Source organism: Ochotona princeps, chromosome 9, assembly GCF_030435755.1.
Source record: "Ochotona princeps isolate mOchPri1 chromosome 9, mOchPri1.hap1, whole genome shotgun sequence".
NCBI classification, from domain to species: domain Eukaryota; kingdom Metazoa; phylum Chordata; class Mammalia; order Lagomorpha; family Ochotonidae; genus Ochotona; species Ochotona princeps.
Window position 1 is genome coordinate 79,648,952 of NC_080840.1, and position 20,521 is coordinate 79,669,472.

General features: G+C 43.8%; 1 protein-coding gene across 1 annotated transcript in view; it reads right to left on the minus strand.

Annotated features, from left to right (window-relative positions):
• Nucleotides 1-20,521, minus strand: part of LOC131481127 (zinc finger protein 570-like) — a gene marked incomplete at its 3' end in the record, with an annotated part of 533,548 nt that overhangs the window by 307,166 nt on the left and 205,861 nt on the right. The window contains 1 exon segment of the mRNA XM_058668426.1: nucleotides 18,790-18,847. Within this exon segment, the coding sequence (XP_058524409.1) occupies nucleotides 18,790-18,825 (36 nt within the window).

Below are 20,521 nucleotides of genomic sequence, written 5' to 3' on the forward strand. Positions count from 1 at the left end.
AAATATTCTCATTTTTTTTACTTCTTTACCAGTATTTGTTACCCTTTCTTCCAAACAATAATAGCGATTCTGACAGGGTTGAGATACCTCATTGTGATGTTGATTTACATTTCCCAAATGGCTACATTTTGAGAACTATCTACTGCAGTCCTTTGATCAATTCCTTACCCAAAAGAGAATGCTTATGTTGTTTAGGTCACATGGAGCTTGAAAGATAAAAGTTGCCAGTTTGAACAACACACGGATCTTCCTGTATCCTGATATTTGACAAATTATTTTTTTTTTTACTTTTTTTTTAAATTTTATTTTAAATTCATTAATTACATTGTATTATGTGACACAGTTTCATAGGTACTGGGATTCTCCCCACCCCTCCCCAAACCCTCCCACCATGGTGGATTCCTCCACCTTGTTGCATAACCACAGTTCAAGTTCAGTTGAGATTCCCCCACTGCAAGCGTATACCAAACATAGAGTCCAGCATCTTATTGTCTAGTCAAGTTCAACGGCTTCTTAGGTATACCCTCTCTGGTCTGAAGACAGAGCCAGCAGAGTATCATCCCGATCAATTAAAAGCTCCAACATACCATCAGCAAAAATTTGCATCACCATGGAATTAATTGACATAGTAATGAGTAACCAATATGGTAAAAGTAAATGCGATTTCTTATCCACCTTCTGTGACCACCTCATTGACATTTCAATTTTGGTTTATACACAACATATAACATTCATAACATAACTTGTTATACATAACATCATATCAAATTAAGGCAAACATGTGGTATTTAACCTTTTGGGATTGGCTCATTTCCCTTAGCATTATGGTTTCCAGTTTGGCCCATTTGGCCACAAAGAACTGCATTTTGTTTTTTTTAATACCTGAGTAGTATTCCATGGAGTAGATGAACCATAGCTTTCTTATCCAATCCTCTGTTGATGGGCATTTTGGCTGCTTCCATGTTTTTGCAATTACTGATTGTGCTGCTATGAACATAGGAGTGCATGTTGGTTTCTCATAAAACAAGTGTTCTGGATATATTCCTAGGAGTGCTATTGCTGGATCATACGGTATGTTGTATTTGAGTTGTTTGAATGTTCTCCATACTGATTTCCATAGAGGCTGTACCAGCCTGCAGCCCCACCAGCAGTGGAGTAGGGTTCCCTTTTCCCCGCAACCTCGCCAACAAGTGTTGTTGGTGCTTTTATTCATGTGGGCCAGTCTTACTGGCGTTAGGTGGTACCTCATTGATGTTTTAATTTGGATTTCCCTTATTGCCAGGGAACTTGAGCATTTTTTCATATGTTTATTTGCCATTTGGGTTTGTTCCTTTGTGAAGTGTTTGCCCATTTCCCGTGCCCATTTCTTGAGTGGCTTGTTTGTTTTGACATTTTGGTTGTTTTGTAGCTCTTTGTATATTCTGGAGATCAGCCCTCTATCACCTAAGTCGTGTGCGAAGATCTTCTCCCATTCTGTGGGTTGCCTTTTTACTTTGTTGATTGTTTCTCTAGCTGTACAGAAGCTTCTTAGTTTGATGAGGTCCCACTTGTTTATTTTGGTCTTGATTTCTACTGCATTTGGAGTCTTTTTTAGGAAGTGAGGGCCTACCCCTAAGTGTTCCAGTGTGTTTCCAACATTTTCTTCCAAAAGTTTGAAGGTTTCTGGATGTAGGTTTAAATCTTTTATCCATTTGGATTTGATCTTAGTATATGGTGAGAGATGTGGGCCTATCTTTTTGTTTCTGCAGGCTATCAACCAGTTGTCCCAACAGCATTTATTGAACAGACTTTCCCATTTGCCTGGGTTGTCGTTTGTCTTTTTGTCAAAGATTATTTGGCTGTATTTGTGTGGGTTCCCATCTGGTGTTTCTATTCTGCTCCATTGATCTTCTTCTCTATTTTTTTGCCAGTACCAGGCTGTTTTGATAACCACTGCCCTATAGTATGTCCAGAGGTCTGGGACTGTGATTCCCCCTGCTAACTTCCTGTTCTTGAGAATGGTTCTAGCTATTCGTGGTTTTTTGTGTTTCCAGATGAACCTTTGAATCATTGTTTCCAGATCTGTGAAGAATGTTTTGGGCAATTTGATTGGGATTGCGTTGAATGTATATATTGCCTTTGGCAGTATAGACATTTTAATGATATTGATTTTACCTATCCAGGAGCATGGGATGTTACTCCATCTTTCTAGATCTTGTTCAACTTCTTTTTTAAGTAGTTTGTAGTTTTCCTCAAATAGGTCTCCAACATTTTTGGTTAGGTTAATTCCCAGGTACTTCATGCTTTCCTTTGTTACTTTGAATGGTATCTTGCTGGTTAGATCTTTTTCCAACTTGGGGCTGTTAGCATACACTATGGCTGTTGATTTTTGTTCATTAATTTTGTACCCTGCCACTCTACCGAACTCTCGTATAAGTTCTAGTAGTCTCTGTGTTGAGCCTTTTGGCTCTTCCATATAAAGAATCATGTCATCTGCATATAGTGAAAGCTTGACTTCTTCATTTCCCATTTGGATTCCTTTGATTTCTTTTTCTTGTCTTATGGCCTCAGCGAGTACCTCTAGAACTATGTTGAATAGCAGCAGAGAAAGCGGACATCCCTGTCTTGTTCCAGATCTCAGTGGGAAGGGTTCCAGTTTTTCTCCATTCAGTATGATGCTGGCATTGGGTTTTGCATATATTGCTTTGATTATGTTGTGGATTTTTCCATCTATGCCTACCTTGGTTAGTGTCTTTAGCAGGAAGTTGTGCTGGATTTTGTCGAAAGCTTTTTCTGCATCTATTGATACTATCATGTGATTCTTGTTTTTCAGTTTTTGGATGTGGTGTATCACATTTATGGATTTGCGAATGTTGAACCATCCCTGCATTCCAGGGATGAATCCTACTTGATCTGGATGAATGATCTGTCTGATGTGTTTTTGAATTCTGTTGGCTAGGATTTTGTTGAGAATCTTAGCATCAATGTTCATCAAAGAGATAGGTCTGTAGTTTTCCTTCTCTGTAGGATCTCTGCCCGGTTTGGGGATTAAGGTAATGTTGGCTTCATAGAATGAGTTTGGAAGGGTTGCTTCCTTTTCTATTGTTTTGAAGAGTTTGTAGAGGATTGGGGTTAGTTCTGTTCGGAATGTTTTGTAGAATTCTGGAGTGAAGCCGTCTGGGCCTGGGCTTTTCTTTGTTGGGAGGTCTTTAATCACTGATTCAATCTCTGCTTCAGTTATGGGTTTGTTCAGGTTGATTGTTGCCTCTGGGCTAAGTTTTGGCAGGTTGTGTGAGTCTAAGAACTTTTCCATTTCTTGGTGGTCTTCTGATTTGTTGGAGTACAGTGCTTTATAGTAATTTCTGATTATGTTCTTAATGGTTGTAATGTCTGTTGTTATGTTGCCTTTTTCATCTTTGATGCTGTTAATTCTTGCTTTCTCTTGTTTTTTCTTTGTCAGTCGGGCCAGCGGGGTGTCTATTTTGTTTATCTTTTCAAAAAACCAGCTTTTTGATTTGTTGATTTTGTGTATGGTTTTTTTAATTTCTATCTGGTTGATTTCCTCCCTTGTTTTGATGATTTCTTGTTTCCTGTTGTGTGTGGGGCTCATCTGCTGCTGCTTTTCCAATTCCTGGAGGTGTGTGGTTAGTTCCTGTATTTGGCGCCTCTCTTGGGCCTTGACATGAGCTCCAATTGCGATGAGTTTACCCCGTAGCACTGCTTTGGCAGTGTCCCACAAGTTTTGGAATGTTGTATCAGAGTTTTCATTGGTTTCCATAAATTTTTTGATCTCATCTTTAATTTCTTCCCTGACCCATTGTTCGTTCAATAGCATATTGTTGAACCTCCAAGAGTTTCTATATTTCCTTGGGCATTTTGAATTGCTGATTTCCAGTTTCATTCCGTGGTGGTCTGAGAGGGTACATGGTATGATTTCTATCTTTTTGAAGTTATTTAGATTTGCTTTGTGTCCTATCATGTGGTCGATCCTGGAGAAGGTGCCATGTACTGCTGAAAAAAATGTATAATCTGTGGTCTTAGGATAAAAAATTCTATAAATGTCTACCAAGTCCAGTTGTTCTAATGTTTGTACGAGCTCTGTTGTTTCTTTGTTGAGTTTTTGTTTTGTTGATCTGTCTATAGTTGTTAGCGGGGTGTTAAGATCGCCCACTATTATTGTGTGTGTATCTATGTCTCCCCTTAAGTCTGTAAGTAGTTGCTTCACGAAGCTAGGCGCATTGGAATTAGGTGCATATATGTTCACGATTGTAATTACTTCCTGATGGATCAGTCCCTTCACCAATATATAATGTCCTTCTCTGTCCTTTTTGATGTCTGTCAGCTTGAAGTCTAGGTCATCTGAGATTAGAACAGCTACGCCAGCCTTTTTTTCTCGTCCATTGGCATGAAATGTCTTTTTCCATCCTTTCACTTTAAATTTCTTACAGGATTTTCTGGTTAGATGTGTCTCTTGTAGGCAACATATAGTTGGGTGCTGTTTGATGATCCATTCCGTTAATCTATGCCTTTTGATTGGTGAGTTTAAGCCATTTGTGTTTAGAGATAATATTGAGAGGAATTGGTTTGGGGCTGCCATGAGTGTAAGTGTGCAAGTGTGTATTTGCGACTATTAGAGTTTTTGATTGGTTGACTTTTCTTGTATGGATTTTAGTGGGGAGGTCTTCCCATTTGCCATCTTTGATTTTGGTTTGTATTTTTTCTTTCTGGGTTTAGCACCTTCCTGAGGAGATTTTCCAGAGCTGGTTTCGTGTTGATGTATTCTTCGAGTTTCTCTTTACTGTTGAAGTATTTGATTTCATTCTCAAATATAAATGAGAGCTTTGCTGGGTACATTATTCTTGGTTGGCAGTTGTTTTGTTTCAGGATTTGATAGGTTTTACCCCATTCTCTCCTTGCTTGGAGCGTTTCTTCTGATAGGTCCGCTGTGATCCTGATTTCCCTTCCCCTGAAAGTAATCTTATCCTTTTTTCTTACTTGTCTTAGAATGGTTTCCTTGTATTCACTTGAAGGTAGCTTGAGGACCACATGTCTGGGAGACGATTTGTTTGGGTCGTATCTACTGGGGGTTCTTTGTCCTTCCTGGATTTGTGCTAGATTTGTATTTCCAGTATTCTGGAAGTTCTCCTGTATTATCTCATTGAGCACTCGTTGCAAGCCTGTCTCCTTTTCCACTCCTTCGGGAAGGCCTATTATTCTAATATTTGATTTTTTGAGGTTGTCTTTCATTTCCTGTATGGACCTATTGGCTTTCTCTAGATTTGTCTCCAACTGTTTGATGAGCTGCTGCCTTTCATTCTGATTGTCTTCCAATTCTGATATTCTGTCTTCTGCTGTGTTCATTCTGTTGGTTAGGCTTTCAATTTTGTTCTCTATATCAAGGATTCCCTTTTTGACTTGATTTATTTCTGCAGTGATATGGTTTTCGAATGCCTTAGACTCTTCCCAGCGCTTTTCACTCTCTCTGACGAATTTCATCATTAGCTTCTTAAAGTCCTTATCTGATAGTTCCTCTATGTCTTCATCTTGCATCTCAGATATTGGGATTAGTTTTTGGTTGTATTGGGAGGGAGTGCTTGATCTTTCCTCTGGGTCATTGCTTTTTCTGATACTTCTCCTCATTGTGTTTTTACTTCTTGTTGTTTTGAGATTTTAGTGGTGATTCAGCTGAGCCGGCTCTGGTTTGGGGTCTCCGGCTGAGCCCAGCAGGGCTTACTGCCTGAGTCACCAGCTGCTTTCAGGGTCTGTAGATCACAGCCCCGAGTTGGGTCAGGAGGCTTTGTGGGCCAGCCCTAGTGCCAGGCCCCTTCCCCTGTGGCTCCCTCTCAAAGGCAGTGCCCTACAGATTCACTCTGCTGAGCCGCGCCTGGGCTTTGGGTCACAAGGCTAATAAGCGGGGGTCTCTGCCTCAGTGCTGAGCCGAGACTCTCCTTCAAGGCTTGAGGTTAGCACAGCAAGGGCTCCTGCTGCTCGGAGTCTAAAATCCCCAACCCCGGCCTGTGCTGGGTTGGAAATCTCCACGGCCCCAGTGCCAAACTCGGAAGCGCTGCTCCACTGAGGGCTGCAACACCACAGGCAGGTCTTTCCGAGCGGGCTCCTGCTGGGAAAACCTGTCCGGCCAGTTCAGCTGAGCCCGCTCTGGTCTGGCCTCTCTAGCTGAGCCCAGCTGGGGACTCCGCCCTGAAGAAGCCACTTCCTCAGCTGCACTCTCTCAAGGATGGAAGCGGATCTCTGAGAGGCACAGAGCCCTTTAGGTGAGACGTGCCCCCACTAGTCTGCTCCTCTGCCCAGGACGTGAGGCCCTGTCGAGCGTTGCCCAGCCTCTGGGGCTCAGGGCGAGTCCAGCAACAGGATCCACTGACTCTCCCGCAGCCAGTCCACAGCTCGGAGCCGATATGGGGATCTCTGAGCCCCAGTCCCACAGCGCTGCTCCTGTTCCCTCTGCACTCTCCCAGAGCCGCTGAGCAGCGGGTAGGCAAGCCTCTGGGAAATCTCCCCAGCTTTTCCTCCACTTCTGCAGGGATAATGCACCCAATGATCAGTCCAGTAGCCTCCTCTGGGGGCTCCTGCCTTCCAGGGGACTGGTGCCCCTGACGGTGTGGGCGCCTATCCTTCCAGCCGCCTCTGTTTTCCCTGGGGCGGTTGAGCCTCTGCCGCCTTCCCCCTGCCTGGGATCGTGACTCACCAGGTTTCTCGCGGTGTGCTGTATTTTCTTTCCTACTTTTTGCAGCTGTTCCTTCACGCTGTGTAGATCTTCTTGCTTTAGTGAACTCCAGTGACCTTCTCGCTCTTCTCCCTACAGTTTCGCGCCTCCTGGCCTGTTTCTCTGCTGGATCGGATCCCCTCCTTCCCTACTCCACCCTACACCAGCTCTCTGCAGTCGGCCATCTTTTTCAGTCTCCCTATTTGACAAATTATTAAGAGTAATATAGAGGGGGAGGCTGTGGGGGGTGCCCCTGCCGGGTCGGACCCAATGCTGGGGGCTCACGCCAAAGACACTGTGCGCAAGGCAGTGAACGAGTCCTCGGCCTCACCCAGGACTCAAGAGAGCTCTTTCCTCAGGGTAAGTGTGCCATGAGAGAACTTGGGAACTGGGTTAAAATTCCCAGCTCCACCCAGCTGCTAATATCTTGCAGCTAGGTGAGTTTGGAAGGAGTTTGGGCCTTGGGTTTGGGGGCAAGTGCCACTCCTCACAGTGTGGCGGCTGTGGGGGGTGCCCCTGCCGGGTCGGACCCAATGCTGGGGGCTCACGCCAAAGACACTGCCGCAAGGCAGTGAACGAGTCCTCGGCCTCACCCAGGGTGGCCAGTGCACCATGTGGTGCCAGGCTTTGCCTGCTGGCTGCCCGGCCGGCCTGCTCTGGTGTTTTTTAAGATGTTTGCTGCCTGGGGACACTCATGACTAAGTCCAATTTTAGTGTAGGGGAGTAGTGAATCTTGGGTGATTCCCAGTGACAAGGCCATGGAAGTTTTAGGCATGTGTGGGGACTGAGACCTGGTGGTTTGGAGGGAAGTACCCAGGAGACAATTATGGTTAGTCAGATACACCAACCCATTTCGGAATACAGAAACGGCCTGTTTGCCTAGAACATCACTGATCGTCACACACCAGCCCACACCAATACTATGGATGGGGGCCTCTTTGGCAGTGATGGGTATCATTACCCAACTGTTTGGTGGAGTGGTGGAGTGGTCACATTTGGCAGGGTCAAGACTGTATCCAGCACTCGAGAGAACTTGGTATGGGGGTAGACTCTATGGGGTTGTGTGGGCCCAACCCTGTGGAAATACAAGTTCCCTACTTGAACACACTAACAGAGTTGATGTTCCCACCAAGGGGCGCATGTGCTGGAATGGGGGCTGTGTTCTATCTAGGAAACAGTTGTAGTCACCCGAAGCACTAGTGTGGGCTGGGATTGGATGCATATGACCCCAACACCATCTGGTGTCATGGAGAACCAGTGTAGATGTGGGACTGACTAGGCTGAGTCTCAACCCCCTACTGAGCCATGTGTGAGCTGTATGAGGGTATGGACGAGCCATGGCTGGGCTGAAACATCCAACAACAAGAACCAGAATGGGGTGAAAGCCAGCCAAGAAAAGCCACTGTTCCTGCTAGTACAGGAGGTGAACTGAGTAGGGTTGGCTCAAGGACCCCTGGCATGCACAAAATCTGGCATTGGGAGGGGTTCTGATGGAGGAGACTGGGCAACTCCTCTGGCAGGACACAGTCCCTGCAGGTAAGCACAAGAAGCAGGATAGGAAACAGCCCAGAATAGGCCATGGAAAGTCTCCCACTGGCACACATTCGGCATGGGTTGGGGCAGACCAGACTGAATCAGTTCATGTCATCTACTGGCAAATCTGAACACCAGAACAGAGTGTGGATGAGCCGGGTTTGGTTGCGACAAAACCAGTACACATTATAGAATTCCAGGGTGAGGTTGCCTGTACTAGATTTGCCTGCAGCACCCAACCAGCACACATGAGATCCAGGAAGGGAGCGACAGAGCTGGCAGGGGGATTAAGGGGCTGGTCCCCTCACCAGACAGCTACTCCCACTAGAGAGCGTGGGCTGGGATGAGAAAAGACCAGAGCAAGCAAGGCTGCAACACCTGTGCGCTGCATGTGGACTAGATCAGGGAAAAGCCAGGCTGGGCTGATTATTCCTGTGGGTACAAGCATAAATTAGAGCGGGTGAGGGATGTCTGGGCTTGGCCGCAGCACCAGCTGGCAGAAGCTGGCACTGAGGACTAATTCTGTCAAGTCAAATCACAGAACCACCTAAAGAGTGCATAAACCGGGACTGAGAGAGCCCTGGGAGAGAAAAATTGGGTTCCCCCTTCCTGGGTCACTATTCCCACGGGAGGGCATGAAAACTAGGATGGGGGCTGGGGGGGCTAGACATCCGTGAGGGCTGGATGGTTGAGTTGGTTAGATGGAACTAAGCTTTAATACCCATTGACAAGTACAAGAGCCAAATGGGATGGGGGACAGACTGGTCTACTGCTACACATATTGGCAAACCAGGGTAGGGGGTGGGCCTGATGGGGGTTATCGTGGGTCGCCTCGACTAGGCTGCAGCTCTCACTGATTGATGTAAGGGCCAAGTATGTGCTGGGCAGAACCAGACTGTACTGCAACACCCATTGATTCCAGTGCAACTCGGGACAGAAACAGAACCAACCCAGCAATTGCAACCACCAGCTGATCGGGGTTATGGACTGTGCTGGGCCCTGTGCTTGCTAGAACATACAAGAATCTGGTCTGAGAATACCTCAAGGTTTCTTTGGAGATCTCCCCAGTTGAACTGCTGGACTCAGAACTCTAACCAAGAAAAGGCAGAAGACAGAACAGGTCAATCATTCATCTCAGCTATATGTTGGCAGCGAAATATGGGGCAAACGGAGACTTTATGATGGACCATATCAATCAGTGGATTACCTCATCGAGTGAAACTGGCAGCAATTCATAACTGGAGAACTATTAAAACCACTTAAGCATATATCTCAGAGCATGCCCTACATCCGGGACTTGGGGTGGGCGGGAAACTGGGTGGGGCTTCTCCCTCAATATCCCCATTTACCTCAGATACAAGATGGAAACAATATGGACATAATAGTATTACCCACTTCCCTATACCCCCTGAACCTTTTTTTTTTAACCGCAATTAACTATGTAAAGATTGTCAACAACAATACAATAAAATTAAAAGAAAAAAAAAAAGAGTAATATAGAGGACCCAGCGTGGTGGCCTAGCGGGTAAGTCCTTGCCTTGATAGCACCAGGATCCCATAAGGCGACCAGTTCTAATCAACACAGCTCCACTTCCTTCCAGCTCCCTGCTTGTGCCCTGAGAAAGCAGTCAAGGATGGCCCAAGGCTTGGGAAACCTGTACCCATGTGGGAGACCTGAAGGAATCTGCTGGTTCCTGGCTCTGGATTGGCACAGTTCCGGCTGTTGCTGTCACTTGGGCAATGACTCATCAGATCAAAGATGTTCCTCACTGTCTCCTCTCCTCTCTGTATATCTGACTTTGCAATAAAAATAAAAATAAAAATAAATCTTCACTCGGTCTGCTCTCTCACTTGGTCTGCTCTCTCACTCTGTCTGCTCTCCTACTCTGTCTGCTCTCCACTCTGTCTGCTCTCCAAGACCCAACCTGCTTATATATAACACCTAGCCAATCAGCTAAAAGGTCACCCCTGCACGTGGGAAGCGACCAATCAGCTAAAAGGTCACCCCGCACGTGGGAAGCAACCAATCAACTAAAAGGTCATCCCCGCACATGGGAAGTGACCAATCAGCTAAAAGGTCACTCCCACAGGCAGGACATGCAACCACGCCCCAAGGGGAAGACACTTCCTGAACTTGTTTACCGCTGCCCTCGTCAGGGCATTGGTCTGCGGTGCTGTGCTAGACAGCCCCATAGATCGTTAGGCGCTCTCAACAACCAGAGACAGAGAAATTGGAAAAAGGGCCAGACACAATAGCCTAGGGGTGAAAGCCCTCACATTGCACACACCAGGATGTCATAGAGGTGCCAGTGTGTGCTCTTGCTATTCTGCTTCCTAGCCAGCATCCTGCCTATAGTGTGGGAATGTGGTAAAGACAGCCAAAAGCCTTGGGATCCTGAACCTGTGTGCTAGGTCAAGAAGAAACTCCGGGCTTCTGAACAGCTCAGCTCCTTCATTGCAACTCTTTCAGAGTGAGAGTAGATGGAGAATCTTTGTGCCCCCTTCTTTCTGTATATCTGCCTCTCAAAAAAAAAAAAAATATATATATATATGTAAGTTTTCTTTTTTTAAAAGATTTTTTTTTTTTTTGGAAAGGCGGATATATATATAGAGGAGGAGATACAGAGAGGAAGACCTTCCATTCGATGATTCACTCCCCAAGTGAACGCAACGGCTGGTGTGTGCCGATCCGAAGCCAGGAACCTGGAACCTCCTCCAGGTCTCCCACAAGGGTGCAGGAACCCAAGGCTTTGGTCTGTCCTCAACCCCTTTCCAAGGCCACCAGCACGGAGCTGGATGGGAAGTGGAGCTGCTGGGATTAGAACTGGTGCCCATATGGGATCCCAGGTCATTCAAGGCGAGGACTTTAGCCACTAGCCACGCAGCTGGGCCCAATATATGTGAATTTTCTATGTTTATTGTTAATGATGTTTACATATGTGATCAGGGTGGGAAGGTTCAAGGGTTAGGGAAAAGTTGATGTGATCATTGTTTCCAAGTTTTCTATTTCTTCTTCCTTTGGAACTGGTTCATATTCTGGTTGTTCATTTCCCATCTAGCTCCCTGCTTGTGGCCTCAGAAAGCAGTACAAAGAGGCCCAAAGCCACGGGACCCTGCACCAGAGTGTGAAACCTGGAAGAAGTTCCTGGCTTCAGATCGGTTCAGCTCTGGCAGCTCCGGCCATTGCAGCCACTTTGGGATTATACCAGTGAATGGAAGATCTGTCTCTCCTTCGTGAAAATCTGAGCTTCCAATCAATAAAAATGAGAAAACACATTTAGCAAATTGTACCATAACAATGGCATTATACTTTTATTTGTAGTCATCAAGATTTCACTCCTCTTCACACATTACAGCACATTCAGTGTGGACTGGGTTTAAGAATTGTTACACCAGGGCCCGGTGGTATGGCCTAGAGGCTAAAGTCCTCGTGTTGAACGCCCTGGGATCCCATATGGGTGCCGGTTCACTTTACATGGCCAACACCTGAACAATAACAACTAAAATGTCAAATAGCATTCTAAGCACTGATCTTCAACTCTCAGAAAAATAAGAAGCCAAGACTAGGAGTAGAAAAAAAGAAAATTTCAAAATACAGATTAATGAAGAAATGAATAAAAACTGTATTCAGCAATACTGAAGATAAAGGAAACAGTCATTGATCTTAAAAGGAAAGCAAAATCAATAAACCTTTTACTAGATTAATCAAAAAGTAGGCTCAAGTATATAACATCAAAAAGAAGAGGGAGATATTAAAATCGGTATCACAGTAGAGGAGCGGATCAGGGCTGTCTGGACAAAGTGGGTTCTGTCACTACTTCTGAGATGAAAGTCAGAGCTGCTGCATTTTTTTCTTCTTTTTTATAAACATTATTTTATTGAAAAGCATGATATATATATAAAAAAGGAAGAGAGACAGTGAGGATGATCTTCCATCTGCTAATTCACTCCCCAAGTGGCCACAATGGACCAAGTTGAGCAGATTTGAAGCCAGGAACCCAGAGCTTCTTCCGGGTCTCCCACACAGTGCAAGGCCGCATGTGTTTGGGCCATCCTCCACTGCTTTCCAATGCCACAATCAGCGAGCTGGATGAGAAGTGGGGCTGCCGGGATTAGAACCAGCACCAATACAGAATCCCAACATGTACAAGGCATGGACTTTACCAACTAGGTTATCGTGCCAGGCCCAGCTGCTTTATTTCTGATCCAGCTCCCTTCTAGTGCCCGTGTGAATGCAGAGGATGTCCCAAGTGCTTGATTCCCTGTACTGATCTGGGAGAACTGGGAAGAAGCTTCAATCTGGTCCTGCTTTAACCACCATGGTCACTTGGAAAGGGATAAAACAGAAGGAAGATCTCTCCAACTCTCCCTGTTTCTCTAGAGTTCTGCCTTACATATCAATAAAATAATTTTTAAAAGATTTTTAATTTTTTATTGTTGCAAAGTCAGATATACAGAGAGGAGAAGAGACAGTGAGGAAGATGTTCCACCCAGTGATTCATTCCCAAAGTGACAGCAGTGGCCAGACCTGCGTTGATCTGGAGCCAGGAACCAGGAAATTCCTCCAGGTCTCCCACACGGGTGCAAGTTTCCTAAGCTTTGGGCCATCCTCGGCTGCTTTCTCAGGCCACAAGCAGGGAGCTGGATGGAACGAGAGGCCAACAAGATTAGAACGGGTGCCCATATGGGATCCCAGCATGTTCAAGGTGAGGACTTTAGCTGCTAGGCCACTGCACCAGCTCTGATAAAATAAGCCTTTACTAGAAAAAAAAAAAAAAAAAAACAGGATGTGCAATGGATCACTAGGGACAATCAACAGCTAAAGTCCTCGCCTTGAAAGCGTTGGGATTCCATATGGTCACCGGTTCTAATCCCTGCAGCTCCACTACCCATTCAACTCCCTGCTTGTGGCCTGGGAAAGCAGTTGAGGACGGCCCAATGCATTGGGACACTGCCCCCACGTGGGAGACCCAGAAGATGTTCCTGGTTCCTGGCTTCGGATAGGCGCACCAGCCCGTTGCGGCTCACTTGGGGAGTGAATCATCGGATGGAAGATCTTCCTCTCTGTCTCTCCTCCTCTCTGTATATCTGGCCGTAATAAAAATGAATAAATCTTTTAAAAAAATGCTTAATTTCTTGATACTTAACATTAGCCTGAAAACTGAATGAGAACGACATCAAAAAACTTGAAAAAACCAACTGAGAGTTAACAGTGAATCAGGACTAAGTCTCTTCAAAGCAAAGGTCAACACTAGGTGTCTTCACTACTAGATTCTACCAAATTAACACCAAATTTTCTAGAATTACAGTAAAAAACTAAAACGAAGAAAACCATTCCAAAATTAGGCTGAACGTAACAATATTTGGATTCCTAAACTAGACTGAATTAGCAGCAGGAAGATCTTCAACAGTGACAGTTTAAAATAGGATTAAAAAAAAAGATGGAATTGCTCAGTAAAAATGCAATCTCCATTGCTGTACAATTAGTTCTGTATATATTTACTTAATGCTTATTCTGAAATAATTGCTCATAGTCCAGAAATGTAGCTTACAATCATTAAAATGTCATAGACCAATACTCCTAATAAAACAGATGTAAAATTCTTATCATAGTGGGTGGTGGTCTTCTGGGTAACATCTTCATCTTGCATGCGCTGGGATCCCATGTGGTCCCCAGGAGCCAGCACTTTTCCACTTGGGGAGGAAACCCCATGAGACCTAAGATTTTCCTCTAAGTCTCTCCTCCTCTCTATATATCTGATTTTGAAAGAAATAAAACTTTAATAAAAACATTTCTATAACACATGTAAAATAAAAGAAGCATCACAATAATAAGCTCACATGAACTAGCCAAGGTGCACCTAACTAGAGAATGTAGAAAATGGGCCAACAAAGCAAAGAATTCACATAAACAGGATGAAGGACAAGCATCATTGAAAGCACCTTATAGAAAGCACTCAATGAATTTCTACATTTATTTTGTAATAACATATATGTAAATTGAGGAAATGTACAAATAAATAAATATATTCAAATATACCTCAGTTGTGGTACACAGAAATAGGCCTCAATAAAATAATATCTACAGATACCAAACCTATAGCCATCACACAACTGAATGCCAAAAAACCAAAAGCATTTCCTCTAAGATACGTAACCTAATTAGAATAACTACTTTTTATTGTTATGTAATTTAATATTCACAAAATAGACAAGGAAGTAATAGGCTCAGAAATAAAAACATACTAAATTAGTATACTAAAAAAGATACTAAATTGGTTTTGATTCTAGATTTCATTTGTTTCCCCTGATGTTATTAATAGTAAAACCTAATGAATGCCAAAAGATTGCATTCAGTCATTAAAAACAACAAATTCTTATTTGTTACAAAATAGATGAACATGGATGTAGTGAAATAAAATAAGGCATATGCAGAAAAAACTAACACGTTATCATATATAAATGTTTAAAAATAGCTGCAAGCTTATAATTGTGATTGCTACGGGTTGGTCAGAGTGAAAACCAGGGAAAGGAAGGAGGTAGAAAGGTAGCAAAGAGAGACAGAAGGAACAAGATCCAGTGTTCCATCCCAGTGCGTGGTGACTACAGTTCACAAGGATAAGGCAACTGAAACAGAGGACCCTGTGTGCTGTAAATAAATAAATAAATAAATAAATAAATAAATAAACAAACAAACAAGCAAACATGGAAAGCCTGGGCACCTGGTTTACTCAGCTGAAGCTGTACATATACTTAAATACAACACTGCACCCAGTGATAATATTCAAGCACATGTTGATCAAAATTCACTAATTTTTTTTTTAAATCAGAATCATCGCTTCACACTAAAATGATCTATTTAGAAGATATTAAACACCCCAGCTCTAGGCAACTGCCTAGTTTGCATTGTACCTAGGTAAGTGTTACACAGGTGGGAGAAAAGTAGCTAAGAGCTGCTGGGCATCCTGGCCTGGTTAATGCCAAATAAGTGTTAACAATACCAGTGTGTCAGCATAGTTGCATATTCTTTTTCTGCTTTTTTTTTTTTTTTTTTAAAGATATGTGGGAAGGACCTTGGGCTGTGTTAATGGAGATGCCAACAGCATGGGGGCTGCTGGGAATACCTGAGTCAGCTCAGACTCAATACTTGCAGCATTAGCAACAGCCAATAATGCCAAGTGCTGAGTAAATTCTGGGATTGCGGGCAGCCAGAGCACCAACTGGCACCAGGCTTCACCTGCTGGCTTCACCCAGAGGCGAGCTTTTAAGTCTTGGGGTGTGGAATTGTTACCTAGGGATATTCATGGATAAGGCCACTGTACATGTAGGTAAGAACTGAATCCTGAGGGATTCCCAGTGACAGGGCCACTGCACTTGCAGGAAAATGAGGGGACTGAGACATGGTGGTTTGGAGGGGAGAGACCAGAAGCACTGTATGGGTCAGACTGATACACCAGCCCATATGGGAGTCCTGAGTAGGAATTCTTAGTAAGGAATATTGCTGACCATCACATGCTAGTCCATGCAAAAGTTAGGGCTGGGGATCTGTGTGACAAGGCTAGATCCTACTGCCTGACTGAATGTTGGAACAGAGATGGGTCATATTAGGCAGGACAATGACATTAGCATGTAGCAGAACCAGGTTCAGGAGTAGATTCTGTGGGGGATCTGTGGGCCTAAACCTGTGGAAATGCAAGTCCCACTGATTAGATCAAGAGCTGGGAGGGTGATGGGTTGAGCTAGGTGTGATCATACAACATGTCAACATTCGTGGGCACAGACACCGAGAATAATCCGGGCAGGTTCAGGCTCCAGCACCAGCATATGCATCCTAGAAGAGGGTGTGCAGCAGCCTGGGCAGCAACAATCATGAGCTCACACAAGGCCAAGATGGAGGGTCAGGCTATGCCAGGCAAGGACCTAGCACCCACTGACATGAGTGATATCCGGGTCTGGGAGTAGACATAGTAGGAGAACTTGAGAAACTCTCCTGCTGGGTCATAGCTCCTGCTGGTGAGCACATGACCCAGGTCTGGGGGTCAAGCAAGGTGGGCAAGGTGGGCAACTTAGCTCCACCTGTTGGTGAATGTGTGGGCTGGTTGTGCAAGGGGGCAGATCAAGCAGGGCCAAAAAATTTAACCTAACCAGCTAGTGAAGAAACCGGGCAGCAGCACAGGTCATTCCAGGGTAGGGTGTCACATCTACCAGTTTTCATGGGCCAAGGATAGGTATAGACTGAGCAGGTCCAGGCCACAGTATCCACCAGCAATAGTTGGGACTGGGGCAGGCTGGGTCTGGCCAGGCTCCAGCATTTGAAAGCAAAGGCCAAGACAGATGAGGGACTATGCCAAGCTGGGTCAGAGAAACCACAGGAAAAACCAAGAGAGGGCTGGAGACAGATCTGATCCAGCAATATTAACCACCAACATGTACTTAAGCTGATTGGGGTGATGGAATGTGCTGGACCCTCTATTGGCATGCACATAGAAGAATCAGGTCTGGGATCACATCAGATCAAGTTTCTTTGGGGATCCCCCCAACCGAATCACTGGATTCAGAACTCCAACCATGGAGAGAACTGCAGGTTCCAAGGACTGACAATGGAGGGTATTTGTTAGAACCAGGCCTCCTCAGTGGCTTCGATATAGCAGTGAACAGCATATTCAGGTGCACATGGAGGATATGACAATACATTGGAGCATGCAGAGCACACATGGTACCATAAAAGAGCACAAAGAACAGAACAAACCTATCAACTATCTCAGACAGTGCTGGAGGTGAATATGTGGGCAAACAGAGACTCTAAGATGGACTATATCAACCAGTGGATTCTGGACAGATTTCATTGTGCTTGAATGGTGAGATTGGCAGTAATTCAGAACTGCTAAACTATCAAAACCTCATGAGCATGACCCTCAGAGCATGCCGCACATCAGGGATCATGGGATGGTTGGGAGGCTGGGTGTGGCTTCTCCCTTTATCACCTCCCTTCCCCCAGATACAGGAAGGAAAAAAAGAGATTGTGGAAATGGTGATTGATCTCACATAACTTCCTGTAGCCCTGACCAACCACCCTAAACAACTGTGTAAAAATCACCAAAAATAAAAATAATTTTAAAAGAAAGAGATGAAACAGTCCCCAATATACAGAGTATAAAGTATGCTGTTTTTTTTTCATTTCCTTAAAAAGGAAAGTAAATTTACTTACTTAAAAGTGAGAATTACAGAGCAGCAGTCAAAGCCAGCCAGACAGAAAGATCTTCCCGCCACTGGTTTACTCCCCATGTGGCCACAAGAGGTAGTAAGGTCCAGGATAAAACCAGCAGCCTGAACTCCATTCTGATGCTCCACAGGGGTGCTGGTGTCCAAGGAACTGGGACATTTTCTGCTATCTCCCAAGCACATTAGCAGGGAAGTAGATCAGAAAGTGAACATCAGGGACTTAACTGGTCCTTACATTAAATTCTGGCATTGCACGCAGCAGTGTAACATGTTCTCTCAAAACATGCAACAAGGATTGTTAAAATAAATCTGCTAATCAAAAGTCAGGTTGCTTTTCCCACTGAACAATGTATTCTTCCCATACCTGATATCTAATGATGTTATTTGGCATTTTGTATAATGTAAATACCAATGTTGGAAAACTAAGCTTGAACCTAGATGGAAAGATATTTACACTGCTTTTACAATGTCACTATTCACTTCACAGGAAGAATGACAGACAAACAGATGTTTTGTGCAGTTTTTTTTTTTTTTTTCTGAATGTGTTTCCTAGCTGTGTCTGTGTCAGACTGACTCCAGGTCTCCCTCTTGTATCTCACATGTGGGTGGGACATATGCAAGTACTTATACCACCACCAGATGTTTCTCAGAGGCATTAGTAGAAGGATGGATTCAAAGGGTGGAGTAGCCAGGACTAGAATCAGCTGCACTGCAATTACATGCATTCATCCCACCATACTGACACACCCTTACACTGTATTATTCATTTTAATACCACTGCCAACTTATTGTCAATATATCTCAGACAGGGCAAATTACAGTCATCTAGCGGCTTATGTCCTATTGTTGACATGCCAGGATTCCATATGGGCGCCAGTTCTGATTCCGGCAGCTCCACTTCCCATCCAGCTCCCTGCTTGTGGCCTGGGAAAGCAGTAGAGGATGGCCCAAAGCCTTGGGACCCTGCACCCATGTGGGAGACCCAGAAGAGTATTTGGGCTCCTGGCTTCATTTTGGCACAGCATGGGCCATTTCAGTAACTTGGGGAGTGAATCATTGGACTGAAGATATTCTTCTCTTTCTCTCTTACTCTCTGTATATCTGACTTTGCAATAAAAATAAATAAATCTTTTTAAAAAATAAATACATCTTTAAAAATATATATGTATAAAACAGAAAACCCGGAGAGGAAGTTTCAATCAGCTTTGACAGTTCCAATATTTAGTTAGCAAAATTTTAAATTCTTTCACATTCTTTTTCATTTTAGCTTAAAAAGTATAATCATGATCCTCAATACAATGTAAAGCAAGCTGAGAAGTAAACAAACAACTTACTGAAGGCGTGTTGGTGTTCTCCAGCCTGGGAAGCATGTAGCAGGCTGCAGGGCTACACCTGCAAGAGAAGGTGGAGACAGGGAGTTATGCATTGGTCTTGATTGTTCCTAGCCTCTTCAGTGGTTCCCACTGTGCTAAGCAACGTCAACTTGGAGGCAGACACAGTGGCTGGAGAAATAAAGGCCATCAGCTTCCCTGGGCAAGAATAGTGCCTTACAAGTGCCAAAAAAGGCATCCATGAAACAGTATCAATAATTTCAATAATTGGCAGTGATTAAAGCAAGTAATCATGAGGTCAATGCAAGCAATTATTCTTCATTTAAAAATAATGTTACTGGGACCGGCACTGTAGGCTAATGACTAAATTCCTCACCTTGCACATACAGGGATCCCATATGGATGCTGGTTTACATCCTAACTGCTATATTTCCCACCAAGCACCCTGCTTGTGGCCTGTGAAAGCAGTCAAGGACAGAACAATACCCTGTGAGCCTGCACCGGTATGGGAGACTCACAAGAAGCTCCTGGCTCCTGGCTCCTGGCTTTCATTTTGGCTCAGCTCTAGCCACTGTGGCGACCTGGGGGAGTGACGCAGCAGATGGAAGATCTTTCTGTCTCTGCTACTGTAAATCTGACTTTCCAATGAAAAGTTTTAACAAATTAAAAAAATCATGATGTTACTACAAAGCACTAACTTATTTTTTCAACAACTATTGCTCAAATTATAAAATACCACAGAAAAACCATATTGCCACTAAAATATATGCTTCTGAAAAATAACTGGATGCTATTAAGTACTTCACTATTTCTACATTCAAAGTAATTCTGCTATAACTATATGTGAAAATTGAATATAATATTTAATCTATAAAGTTTTCTAGTAATTGTTCCAAATGAAAGTTCCTCAGTCTTCAATGACACTTCCCAGTTCCTAAACCCTCAACAACAATTGACTTTGCCATTTCATTTGCCTCAACCCATAGGACATCCATAATATATGAAAGCAATATAGTATGACAAGTATTTTCACTTTACCTCATTAAATAGTTACATTATGGAAACAGCGAGAGAAAATTATCAGACTCAAATGTGTGAATGTCATGATACAGGAAGCTGGGCTGCTGTTTGGGATAGATCATATCTGATACCCAAATGCCTTATTTATGCCTACTGGCTATGTAACAGTTCCAATGCAGTATCCTGCTGCTGTGCCTGGAACACAGTGGGTGGGTTCCAAGGATGCCCTTGGAAACCGAGATGGATTCCTGTTGCTGGACTAAGCATGGCAGGGCCCTTACATCTTGGGAGTGAATCAACCCATTGATGGAACATTTCTCTTCTATCTGAAATTGACTTTGCAAATATGCATAGTATTTATGAAAATTATTGCAAAGAAACAAACTGTATCTAGAAAAACATATTTTAAATTGATTTGTGGATATATCTTGGTGAGTAATAAAGAATTACATTTCAAATTCAATTAAGAGAACTTCACAAAGACACTTGTACAACTGGCTTTTTTGTTGTTTCTGGTTTTTTATTTTTTTTCTACTCATTTATTCATTAATTACATTGTATTACATGACACAATTTCATAGGTACTGGGATTCTCCCTCCTCCACCCCAAACCCTTCCCCCATGGTGAGTTCCTTCACCTTGATGCATAACCACAGCTCAAGTTCCGTTGGGATTCCCCAATTAAAAGTTCACACCATACAGAGTCCAGCATCCC